This window comes from Helicoverpa zea, chromosome 29, assembly GCF_022581195.2.
Source record: "Helicoverpa zea isolate HzStark_Cry1AcR chromosome 29, ilHelZeax1.1, whole genome shotgun sequence".
NCBI lineage: Eukaryota > Metazoa > Arthropoda > Insecta > Lepidoptera > Noctuidae > Helicoverpa > Helicoverpa zea.
The window spans coordinates 2,857,102-2,870,041 of record NC_061480.1 but is presented as its reverse complement, the minus strand read 5'-3'; the positions used below and the strand labels follow the sequence as shown (position 1 = coordinate 2,870,041).

General features: G+C 37.7%; 1 protein-coding gene across 1 annotated transcript; it reads right to left on the bottom strand.

The window, feature by feature from the left end:
- Positions 1-2,678: 2,678 nt before the first annotated feature.
- On the bottom strand, positions 2,679-11,501 carry LOC124643911 (zinc finger protein 91-like). The gene is made up of 5 exons (XM_047183037.1): positions 11,316-11,501; positions 10,490-10,550; positions 8,651-10,020; positions 5,340-6,464; positions 2,679-4,239 (listed from the first exon to the last, which is right to left on the bottom strand). The coding sequence occupies exons 1-5, from the start codon at positions 11,499-11,501 to the stop codon at positions 3,013-3,015; spliced, it is 3,969 nt and encodes a 1,322-aa protein (XP_047038993.1). The 3' UTR covers positions 2,679-3,012.
- Between the last annotated feature and the right edge of the window lie 1,439 nt (positions 11,502-12,940).

The window sequence follows — 12,940 nt, the reverse complement described above, 5'->3', positions numbered from 1 at the left end:
GTCACTGTATGTTTCACTGTGTTCACTATAAATAAAGTCACTGAGCCGAAACAAGTGTTTATTATTTTTTAAGAATTAAAAGTATGGACACAGATCTACACCGATAGACGTCACAACTGTCAGTAATAATGTTGTTTTAATACTCCTCAATTGTTAAAACGGTAAACAACCAGCAAAAATATTTTTATCGTAACTGCAACGCCATTGCAAAGTTACGTCGTCAGTTCAATCGCGACGTGTCAGGAACGCATTCTCTGAATGGCCGAACTATAACGCTGCCAAGAAAAGACGGAGGACGAGGTATAATAGATATTATGAATTTACACAACAAACAAATAACTACACTAAGAACATATTTTAACACAAAAACTACACATTCTACTCTACATAAAGCTATAGTCTTCAACGACCACAAACTGACCCCTTTAAATATGCACGATAAAACACCACAAAACAACGAAAAGCAAACAGATAGGCAGACTAAGATAATAGAATGGGCTCGGAAGTCACTGCATGGAAGACATCGTCTGGACCTAGACCAAGAGAACGTCGACAAATTAGCGTCGAACGACTGGCTAAGGCGAGGCGACCTATTCCCTGAGACCGAAGGGTTCATGGTGGCAATCCAAGATCAGGTGATAGAAACCCGCAACTATCAAAAGCACATCATGAGAGCCCCCATTCCGACGGACGTTTGCAGAAGATGCAGCAGCGCATCTGAAACCATCCAGCACATCACAGGTGCATGCAAAGCCATAGTTCAGACAGACTACAAGTACAGGCATGATCAGATAGCCAACGTGATTCACCAAAAACTTGCCATCAAATATAAATTAATTCTTTCACCGCCTGTACCTTACTATAAATATAAACCCGAAGCAGTTCTTGAAAATGCCACACATAAGCTTTACTTCGATCGCGCCATCCTCACTGACAAAACAGTTCATTACAATAGACCGGATATTACTTTAATAGATAAAACTAACAAAACAGCACAAATTATAGACATTGCAGTCCCAAACACACACAATTTACAAAACACCATAGCAGAAAAACTTTCTAAGTATACAGACCTCAAAATCGAAATAAGCCGAATGTGGAGATTAGGCAGTGTTACCATCATACCTATAGTACTGTCAACAACAGGCGTCATACCGAAACAATTACATCAGTCTCTAAAAACCTTAGACTTACCACCGAATACCTATCAAACCCTACAGAAAGCTGCTATTCTGAACACTTGTAGAATTGTCAGGAAATTCCTACAAAACGAGACAAACGATACACGTACAACAGCATCACACACAGCACACATTCAATCGCACATTCAATCGCACAGCCAACACACACACAATCATACCACATTAAACACACATACAACCCGCAATCAAGACACATAGGCTAGCACTTGGCTTCGGCCCGTGCTAACCTACAAAACCCGGTAGATAACTGCCGAGATACAAAAATGTATAACAACAAATAATAATAAAAATATTTTTGTACACGGATATTTAAATAGAGAAGTACTTGTTAATTGAAGATTTATTTTTATCGTAGATAGTGGCATTATTATTAAAAAAATATTTTTCAATCAAGAAATACAATTGTTTTATTTTTTCCTAACGCTTGTGTACGCAACTGTACCATATTAATAAATACTAACCTACCAAGTTAAGAACGTTGCTTAGACATATGGCACGGCCGCTTTTTTGTAGCTATCCGAACTTGGTCGGATTATGTAGGGTTTCGATGCTCCGTCAGTATTATAATTGTCTTTCTTTAATTACTGAATTTAATGACATGAAATTTTGCAAGTGAATAGTTGAATGATTAAACTAATTATTGGCATACATTTTACCATGCAATTCCTTTAGAACGTCGTGATATTCGACTGCTTTGTAAACAGTGATCTATTCATGGTAAAATATCCTATAACTTTTTAATTACTAACGGAACATCATTGATACTTGGCAACATGTTGGAGACACTTACAAGGTTTGTGTAAACGTGAAAATCTAGACCCCAAACTGCATACTTTAAGAACTAAGACCTAATAAGTGTATTTTACGTTTATATTTTTATCTTTTAAACCCTACGACTTTTTCTAAATCTGTTTTTTAAACAAATATAAACAAATTCAAAACAACGTATGTAAAAATCTACAGCTCTCTATGTAAGCGCTTTATATGAAAACTAGCTAATGGCCAAACGTTCGCGTAGCGGAAACTTGAATTTCTCCGAAGTTTATGCATGCACTGATTTCATTCATACATAATCAATTATACACAAATACACACTAATTTTCGGACACATCTCTTTTCTTCTAAAGTCTATGGATTAAAAAAAGTTCCGCCAGGACAACGTTCGCCAACGTTCGCCCAGCGGAATCTGTTTTTGGTGAATTTCTCCACAATGGCTGCATACACAAATTTTTATTTACCATACACAATTATAGGACGTCTTACACTAATTATCTGCATAATTAAAATCTTTAAATTCAACAACATTCCGCTGCGCGAACGCACACATAGGACACTCTGATGAAATCTGTATGTTTGAACTCATCGAACGACGAGAACGCATCGTGTCATCGTACAATCGCTGTCAATTAGGACGACGTCTTAGATGAAAAACGCATCGCGCCATCGCGCGATCGCTGCGAATTAGGACGACGCCTTCCACTATTGTGATAAGGTTGAAAATGTATTGAAATGGATGGCTGTGCCGTAAGGACTGTTTCGAAGTTGCGTATACAATGATATACGTACACAAAAAAATCAAAAATTGTCTTTAAGGGTGCATCTACACGGTACAAATAGCTTGCGCATTATGGTTACATGCATTTTAAAATAGTGCTTTTCCAGCGACTCGTGCATGTCCCAAAGCAAAATAAAACCCGCGTGCTCTTGTCACTTGCGCATGTTAACTCGCTCCAGCTACATGCACCGTGTGGATAATCTTAGAGTCAATTTTAATTGAATACCTAAAGCAATTAATAAAATCAAACAAATACTAAGGCCAAGAAAGAACACTGTCAGGTTCTCTATGAGCCTTGTCCATATGCTTTTTAAGTTCATGTTTTCTAACGAAATTCGCAGGACATTTCAAACAAGGCAGCCTAAATCCCTTATTGTGCCTCCGTTTAGCATGTTCCGATCTACGCGACGCAGAAATGAATTTCTCTCCACAATCTTCACATTCATACGGTCTTTCTCCAGTATGCCTTCGCCTGTGGTAAACGGCAGCCATTTTGGATACTAGCTTCACGCCACAAATGTCACATTCGAAATTTCGAACGCGGGTGTGTACAACTGTGTGTTCAGCCAGTCGCGTTGGGGTGTAAAACCTTTTTCCGCACCATTGGCACTGATGAGGTCGTATATCCATGTGTATCCAGAGTATATGGTTCTTAAGTTGGGGTCTAGAGTTATATGTTTTGCCGCAATGATCACACGTGAACGTAGCTGGGTCACGGATATTGGAGCGTCTATTTCGCGGCATATTTTGAGCGTTAGGCTTAGCGTCTGGTTCACATTGGGACCTATGTTCTCTATAACAACCTCTGTTTGTAAACTGGCTCCCACACGCTCTGCAGGTTCTAACCGCATGCATTTGGGAATGAGACTCAAACGAAGCGTTTCTTGGGAACGTCCTTCCACAGTCAGCACAAGTCAGAACGCCAGCTTTATGTGCCTTCTTCACATGTTTTTTTAACTGTACTTCACTTGGACATAGAATAGGACACTTTTTACATAAAAATACAGTCTCATTATGTACGGAAGACAGGTGTTCTTGCATTTCTTTGCCTCTGACGAAGACGGAGCCACATATTAAACAGGCTTCCTTATGCCCACTGTTTCTTAAATGAGTATTTAAGTAATAAGGGCTGAGAAAACTTTTACCACAATCAGGACAGCTGCAAGACGGTCCTGTACGAGCCCCTCTCGGTTTTCTATCGACTGTTTTCTTTGTTACTCGATTCCTTAATCGATTAATAATCGTTTTGGCGTCACTAGTGTTGTAGTCCTTGAATGTTTGTATCGTTAAGTCTGGGGTTATGAAGGCGCATACAGACTTCACGGGTGGGGCAGCTGAGTATGGTAAAGTGGATAGGTTAACGAGGGCCTTTTTCCATACTTTTTCTGAGTTTCTGACGAAAAGGCGGAACTCCTGGGCGGCGAGGGCGGTGCTGGCACAGGTGACGCATGCGCCTAGTGGTATTAGGGATTCTTCGGTCATCTGGAAAAATAATAATGGAATTGATAAAACGGTGACACGGAATTCTACATAGAAATGCCTATCGTATTCTGTTTCCACTTTTGAAAGTAATTCATATCTTAGTATGGCCCGGGTAACTGGGATGAGAAGATCAGATAAGCAGTCGTTTCTTGTTGAACACTGATACTCAGCTGCATTGGGTTAAACTGGAAGCCGACCTCAACATAGTTGGGAAAAGGCTCGGGAGATGATGCGTGAATCTGTACCAATTCTACATCAGATATTTTAATGGCTTTTTAGTCAGAAAACGGTCAATTAAATAACTGTTCTAACATTTAATGATGTTTCTAACTGCAAGATACCTACTATTTACTTTTACGTACCTACTATTTCTATTTACGTACTATTTATAGTTTTTCAAATAGGTTGGGCATAAAAATAAAAAATACCGTTGTATATTAAAACTATATTCTTAATTTATCAAATATCATTGTTTCGAAACAGTTAACTTAATTAGAACAAGAGTATTAAAAGCAAACATACGAATTTATTATGAACACAAAATAACTTAAAAAAATAAATACTGAAAAGAAATTCTTTAAATATTTCCAACTCTTTTAATTACGGTGAGTTGCACGATTTAACTATAACGATAACCGAACCATTTTCAGTTGTCAAATCGCTGAGTTGACCAATGGGTGGCAAGTATACGGCTGGTTATGGTTTGGTTATCGTTATAGTTAAATGGTACAACTGGAGGAGGCAAAATACGTGTTTAGAAAGTGACATTTGCAGTCATAATCAAGTTTATAAACAAAACTGAATAGGTTTTCAGAGATTTTTAAAAAATAATTAACGAAAATTTTCGCCAACTTCGGAACAAGCGAGCTTTTAAATTAATGTAAAAAACAATTCATCACTGCCGAGAATCGCACTTAAAAACAACCTATCCCGAATTTTTAAACAATATTGGTTCCATCAATGAGGTAGTCAGCCTACTCCTTCTCAAAAGTACTCCTCAATCTTTTAGTAACAGGATTAATCTCCCTTTTGGCAGGCATCACTTCGACCACAGAATAATGTACGGACAAATAGTGTTTCTTTAGCTCGCAAGGTCTCACAAACCGAGCCGAACACTTCTCGCAGCCATGCTTCAAATCTTTAACTCCTCTATGCCGCCTCTTTATATGATCCAACCTTCTAGAAGACGAGAGGAACTTATCGCCACAATGTTCGCACGTATACGGTCGTTCACCAGTATGAATTCTCTGGTGTAATTGAAAACCTATCTCAGTACGTAGTTTAGCCCCGCAACAGCATTGGAATATCTTCCGTTCTGTCTTATGGACTCTTTCGTGAGACCTCAAGTGGGATAGCGTAGAGGTTCTCTTTCCGCAAGTCTGACAAACGTAGGGTAAGACGTTCAGATGTTTTTGTATCATGTGAATCCGTAACGAGGGTTTCCGATCGTAAGATACGCCGCAGTGATCGCAGGAATAGTGGGAAAACTCTACGGGTTGCCGGTCAGAGTACTTGCAATGTTTCTGGTGGTATTTAAAACATTTGTTGTTTTCATAACTTTGGTTGCAAGAAGGACAGTGGAAGAGGGAGTGAGAAGGGGCGTGAGCTCTCAATGCTCGTTGGTTTATGTAACTTTTACCGCAAACATGACAAGGATGGGATAGCTTATCGTGAGAATCTTTGATATGTTGTTTCAACAGAATTTCGGCGTCAAAAAGTTTGTAACACATATTGCATTCGTAATAATGTAGCTTGTGTTGGCTCAACAAATGCTTGCCCAACTTTTTCTTGTTCACTACCGCACAGCAGACGCGGCAAGCTCGCTTTAAAGTGTTACCAAGATGGTGGTTCAAATTATCAGGCGTGGAGAACTTCTTCCCACAATCCGGACATTTGCAAGCAGCTTTCACGCCTAAAATACGTCTATGTTTCTGCGGTTTTTCCGGCTCGACCTCATACTTCATATTTAGTCTTTCTACAGCGTGTTTTGTGGTTGGTACGCTGTCTATTTGGTCTCTAACTATGGTCTTTTCCTGGTTGTAGAATATGAAGTAGGCCTTATCTTTGTCTGTTGGCGGGTAGACTTGGGAGATGTAGTTTGAGGCTTCTGTCCAGTGGTGTGAGGACAGCGCGCATAGGTTCTTGAAGGTAATGGCTGCTAGGGTGTCGTCAGAACAGCTCCAACATAAGCTGCAGGGGAGCGCTGGGTCCATCTCCATCTGAAACGACGTTTTCAATCAGTCCGCTCCTCTTGTTTATCTTTAAGTTGCCAATCTTTGGTTAAATTGACTCGAGTAAAACTTCCTATTATTGCTTTAAAAGTCGTAACGCGAGTTAACGAGTTGGGTTTAATCTGGTTGTGTATTAACGTAGTATTTTTTCGTAGGTTATTTTAATTATATAACTTAATACAAGCTGGATGGCAATTGCATTGACAAAAGAAAAAAACATTTCACATTCTGTGATATTTATTGAGAAAAATAAAATAAACCTGTAGTATTATGTACAACTGAACTTTAGAGTTAGATAGAATAACATATTTAAGTTTAAAATTGGAAAATAAATATTTAACAATGAAGTTAAAACTATTAGCCAAAAGGACTTTTATGGGATTAAAACACGAAGTCAGCCAACAAAAATTGTGATTATAAATTATTATTAATACCAAAATAAAAATATACACCATTTTTCAGAAATTCAGAAAGAATATTACTATCCAAATGTGAAGCTTCGGAAACGTTCACTTTATCTAACTCGCAACACCCACCATTTCTAGCTCATGTTTTTTCTTATGCTTCTGAAAACCCCTTCTAGTACTATACTTGGCACCACAGGGACAAATAAACCTGTCTAGGACTTTCTCATGAATATTACTATGTTCTATCAAATGACTGCGACTGGACATTTTCTTTCCACACTTATCACACTGAAAGGTCCAACCAGTCATATGTACATGCTTTATATGCATTCTTAATACATTCTTATTGGTATATGAAGCTTGGCAGTGGTCACAAATGTATATTAGTCTATCTTTAATGCGAGGAACACAATTTCTTTTGTGGTAGTTAAAACAAATGCGGTTTGGGAACTTTTTACCGCATCCGCAAATATTAGGGATATGTTTATTCATGTGGCTGATTAAGTGGCTAGAAGTGGCGAAAGTTTCGTGACAATCTATACATTCGTGGGTACCTTTATTGTGTTTTAATTTATGTAGTTCTAAATCAGACTTTCTGACGAAACTATTTTCGCAAAATAGACAAAAATGTACAGATAATTTGTGGGTCTTGCAATGATCTTTGTAATGTTTAAAGTCAAAAATTTCAAAGCAATGCAAACACTTCTTTTTGCGAAAATAACCTATGTGTTTGTTATATTTGTTGATACAACGAAATGGCGCATCGCATTCCGGACACACAAACTTCCTAAACTTAGACGATTTATTTATTTTCCCTCTAATTTTCACTTTATGTCGTCGAAGCCTATTATTTAGACCGCGTAAGGCGTCTTTCCGCGTTTCAATTTTGCCAACCGTTCTTACGGTATCAATGTAAGTTTTAATATCATTCCCGATTTCTATATAGACATTTTTAGCATCGGGAGAAGGAGTGTAATTGTTTAAAAAGGTTGATATGTCATTCCAACGTTTTGCGGACTCCTTGCAAAGTCTTAAGAAAGGCAGTAAGGAGGTTATATCTTGGCTGCAATTGTCGCATATGTTGGTTGGCAGCGGTGGTGTGAACTCGACCTAAAACAATGAGTTTTTTTGGTCTTTAGCTTTTGTTTATTGCAATAGGTGGTTAAAGAGGTCGGTCATTTTTTTACTGATTTTATTTGCCATGTTTGTTTGGGAGAAATGTTTAGATTTTTGAAACCCTAAAAAGAATACAGTGTACCTACGCATAATATTGCAAGTTTTTTGTACGTATTTTAATCAATAAGTACGCCGTATTTTGAGTTTTAAAAGGTGTAGAAACCACGGAACAAAAAGTTTTTGGAGGCACGAAAGTTCCATAGGAAATGTTTAATCCGAAAGGATATTTAGCTTAAGTAGGTACATCATCATCTGCCCAGCCATTTCCCAACTATGTTGGGGTCGGCTTCCAGTCTAACCGCAGCTGAGTACCAATGCTGTACAAGGAGCGACTGCCTATCTGACCTACTAAGCCCAGTTACCCGGGCAACCTAAAATTGCGGTGCATATATTAAAAAGTAAAACAATATTTTCTTGAATATTTGGCTAATCTCTAAAAGTGTTGGACCGATTAACGGGATTTTCAATGGCAGATGATATAATAAGTCTTGAATTCGGCTTATTTTTATCTGAGTACGGGAAGCAGTTCCCTTCAGACGTGTGTGTGAACGAACTTGTTAAAGATCACCTAGAAGGTAGTCCAGTCTATTCCACCACCTCCTTAAGCTTGGGTACTCTGATAGGTCCTTCACAATCCTGATGCTTCCTACTATGATGCAGTAACCCTCGACAGCTACTGAACTTCTGATGGCACTCATTGCATTCAAACTGCATCAGTTGTTCCTTCCCTTCACCATGCACCGAGTTCACATGCTTCTTCAAACGATAAGGCAGTCGGAACCTAGCTGGACAGAACTCACAAGCGTGCTTCAGAACGATGTCAGAATCTCTGTGACACTTTCTGATGTGTTCTGATCTTCGAGAGGATGCGGAAAAGGAATCACCGCAAAATTTGCAGGTGTATGGTCTTTCCCCGGTGTGCAGACGAACGTGTTGGACGTAGCCTAATTTCGTTTTTAAAATGATACCACAGTGACCACATTGGAAGGACTCGGTTGACTCGTGTTTTTTGACGTGAGTGGTCATGTGAGCTGCTGCGAGCAACTTCCCACAGTACACACAAGGTCTATGTGTATTCTTCATATGTACTATTTGTATGTGTGCTGCAACGAACTTCTTGCCGGCAAACTTCTTCTTGCAGTAGTCACAAATGCATTCGGAGTCCGCGCTACCACGCATACCAACTTTGATGTCTTTATTCCTCTTTTTTACAGTAATTGTAACTCTGTTTTTAGTTTTATGAGCGTCGAGACGCGTTCTATCAAGATTACAGCAGCGTTTAACGTGGTAGTGGTAACATTTCTGGTTTCTAAACAGCTCATCACAGCCAGGACATGTTTTTGGCGTATGAACTGATAGATGAGCGTAATAAGCGTGTTGGCTTTGAAAGTTTTGGCCACATTCACCACAGGTGCAAGCTCCTGACGCATGCGCTTTAGAAAGATGTGTTTTATATTGCGTATAAGTTCGAAACATAGCCGGACACTTCTTACAGTCATAAGGCTCTCTTTTATGTTCCTCAATTAAATGTTCTATCAATTCCTGTCTAGTCATGATTGCAGCACAAATGTGGCACGCACGTTGGTTGTTGGACGACTCCTTCAAATGTTGGCACAAATGTTGGGCATATAGGAATCGCTTGCCACAAGTCGGGCACTGACATTTAGTGCTTTTAATATTGTCTGATTTTGTATTAACTGGGGACGTTGGTGGTTGCGTGCTCTCCTGCTCTTTTTTAAGATCCTGCTTTGTAATACAAATACTATTCTCAGTAATAATAGCTACAATATTGCTGGTGCAATTTGTGTGGTTTGGTATGCCGTTCAGCAGTTCGAGGGTGGTCTCCCACTGCGAGGCAGCTCGTCGGCACTGGCTTCTGAAGTCAGCGGCTTGGAGCGCTGACACTGAGCAGGGGGAGCACAATCCTAGAGGCAGGTCTTCATCCAGCAGCACCTGCAACCACCGGACTAGTCAAACGGCCAATACGCTGTATTCCTTGCCTTCTTATAAGATCCTATGCTTTCCATTTTGGAGATTGTTTTTATTTTTAGGATACAGAGTGGAGTAGTTACGTGGAGTACTTAATAATTTAATGTACAATGCTAAGATTCTTAAGCTATTTTAATGTCTTGAAGTTAGATAAGGGTAGAGTTTCTCTTGTAGGTTTAAATAGATTAGGTACTTTGTATAATGATTCCTGCATTTGTAATAAATTAAGAGCACAGCTATAAAAGCTGGTGCAAATCAAAGTTGTGTATAAAAATAGGTTAGTTGTAAAAAAAAGATTACGGAATGTTTGAAATAATTATCTGATGCTATGGAAGCTGAGTAAGATGATATGATCCTAGATGACAGCTCTATTCCAAAATAGCCAGACCAAATTGGATGAGAGTGGCAAGAAGTAGGCCAAAATGGAAAGATTTGGAGGAGGCCTACATCCGAAGACGGACAACCTAGGGGCTGTGGATGAGCCAGATGGACAGATGGATGGATAGTTCTATGGTCATTAGGTATGTAAGATAGACTTAATTATTGGAGACCTTAATTGCAGAGGCTGTAAGCAGTCTAAACCTTAAATTTTCTTTTTTTCTTATACAGCCGTGAGATTTATACGAGGATGTGTAAAAGATTAGGCTTATAACAGTTTTTCTGATTTTATATAACTACATCAAGTTCCTGTTTTGCACAGAAATTAACAGATATAAACTTTCAATGTAGCTTTTAAAACAATTTCAAATCTTGTTCATTTTTGTTTGAGTATTTTGCGAAGAAAGATACAGCCAAAATAAAATTTGGCCTAAATAAGTCAATAGGTAATAATAATTTGGCACGATAATTTTGTGTATCGAATTAATACGAACATAGTAAATTGTATTAGGCATACTTATGCCTACATTATTATATTTATTTAATACCTAGTAAAATAACAAGCGGAAAGTACTCTATCGCAATCGAATGACGTCATAGCTGGCTTCGTAAACGCCAGACAAATGAAAAACAAACGAATTATTCCCTAAAAAGCGTTTAACTTCAGTAAATCTAATGATTTTTCATAATTTAAAATTTAAATCTACAATCTATATAGAAGTAATAAAGCCGCAACATCCAACGAGATTATAAAAAAATAATAATTTTCATTTTTCATCGAAACCCAACGGCGGCCATCTTGCGACCACCTCGGCGGGAAGACGCCGTTCCGTTTTGCACAGAAAATAAACAAATCGTTGGATGCCGAGCTTTGATATGTCAAAAAATATGTTACCTCAACTCCTGTGATGACTTCTAGCAGTTCAGCGAGCGTCACAGGCTTGTCTCCATCCATCATGACGGTGTCTTCTAAATGAACTTGACCCTCGCTCGTATCGCCCATGCATATTCGGCATCTGTCTGAGCCGTCTCCACGCACAATGTGGGACACCAAAGCCTTAATATCCACTTGCCGGCTCATTTTCGATATTCCTCCGAGTAGGTTTTAATAATTCAGATAGTTTTTCAATTATTTTTTCTGTAAAACTAAATTCAAGACGTCACATGCGTGTCGCCGAAATAAAGTTTGACGTTTGTTTGTAGTGATGGAGTGGTGTTCATAGGAGTTTGATGTTATCGATATGTGTAAAGGTTTTATTTATTCTATCGATGAATAAAATATTAGAAAATTGAAAAGTGAACTATACTTCTTTTGATAGGGTTTTGCGAGGATGACATAGGTAACAAATATTTTAATAAAAAAGCAGGATCACAGTAAGCAATTAGAAAAATATTTTTTTTTGGATGGCCCTGAATTAAAAGTTTATTTTATTTTATGGAACTGTTTAAATCAACCGTGATTCATAATTTTTACATTAGGGACTTTTCAAATAACTTTAAACCATTGGTTTCAATGTTCTATTCAATATATATATACAGTTTTTTTTTTTGTTTCATGATCACCAATCTTAAGTAGTTCATTTATTTATTTGTCAACATATTATTTACATTTTTAAATATTAAATTATTAAAATAAAAAATCATTCTCTATTATTATAGTTCGGCCATTCAGAGAATGCGTTCCTGACACGTCGCGATTGAACTGACGACGTAACTTTGCAATGGCGTTGCAGTTACGATAAAAATATTTTTGCTGGTTGTTTACCGTTTTAACAATTGAGGAGCATTAAAACAACATTATTATATCAATAATCAATGAATGTTATAATTTTGTGCCAAACTGAGTGTCAAATAACTTGGTAAACAATATTTTTCTAAATCTATACTGCGCTATTACAAGGTTATGTCAGCGGTTTATATTTTGTAGTGCTGTGCTAAAAATAACAGGCAAGTATCGTAATCTGTTCTTATACAGTTATAATATAAAATAATACGTTTTGATTTTCTTTTTAAGAATTGGAAAATAATGGACTATAAGACTTAATTATAACGTTTATGAAATATAAAAATAAAACTATGACCAAACCGCATTTTTATACTTAGATTAAAAATGGTAACCCCAAATGGCGTTATGGGCCGCCATTTTGTGACGCTAAAACAGTCGTCCGTTGTCGTTTCGTGCGCATAGACCACGTTTTTCAAGTGTTTTCGATCTGTTTTTATTTGATTACCCGGCTTTTGTTAGACCGAGATATCAGGATTGATTCTGTTATTGATAATAATATAATTATACATGTAGGCGAAGATGATGATGAAGACACCACCTCCTCAAGCAAATCGGAGTCTGATTAATATTCTGTTCGCACATTCAATTCAATGTGCTTGTAACAAAGAATAAATAAAACAATTTTATTATATGAATATTACCTTTTTTTGGTTTCCACTTAAATAACTAAAATATAAAACAAATGATTCCGCCAATTTAAAACGAAAATAATCTTAAAATAATGCGGCGGTTCA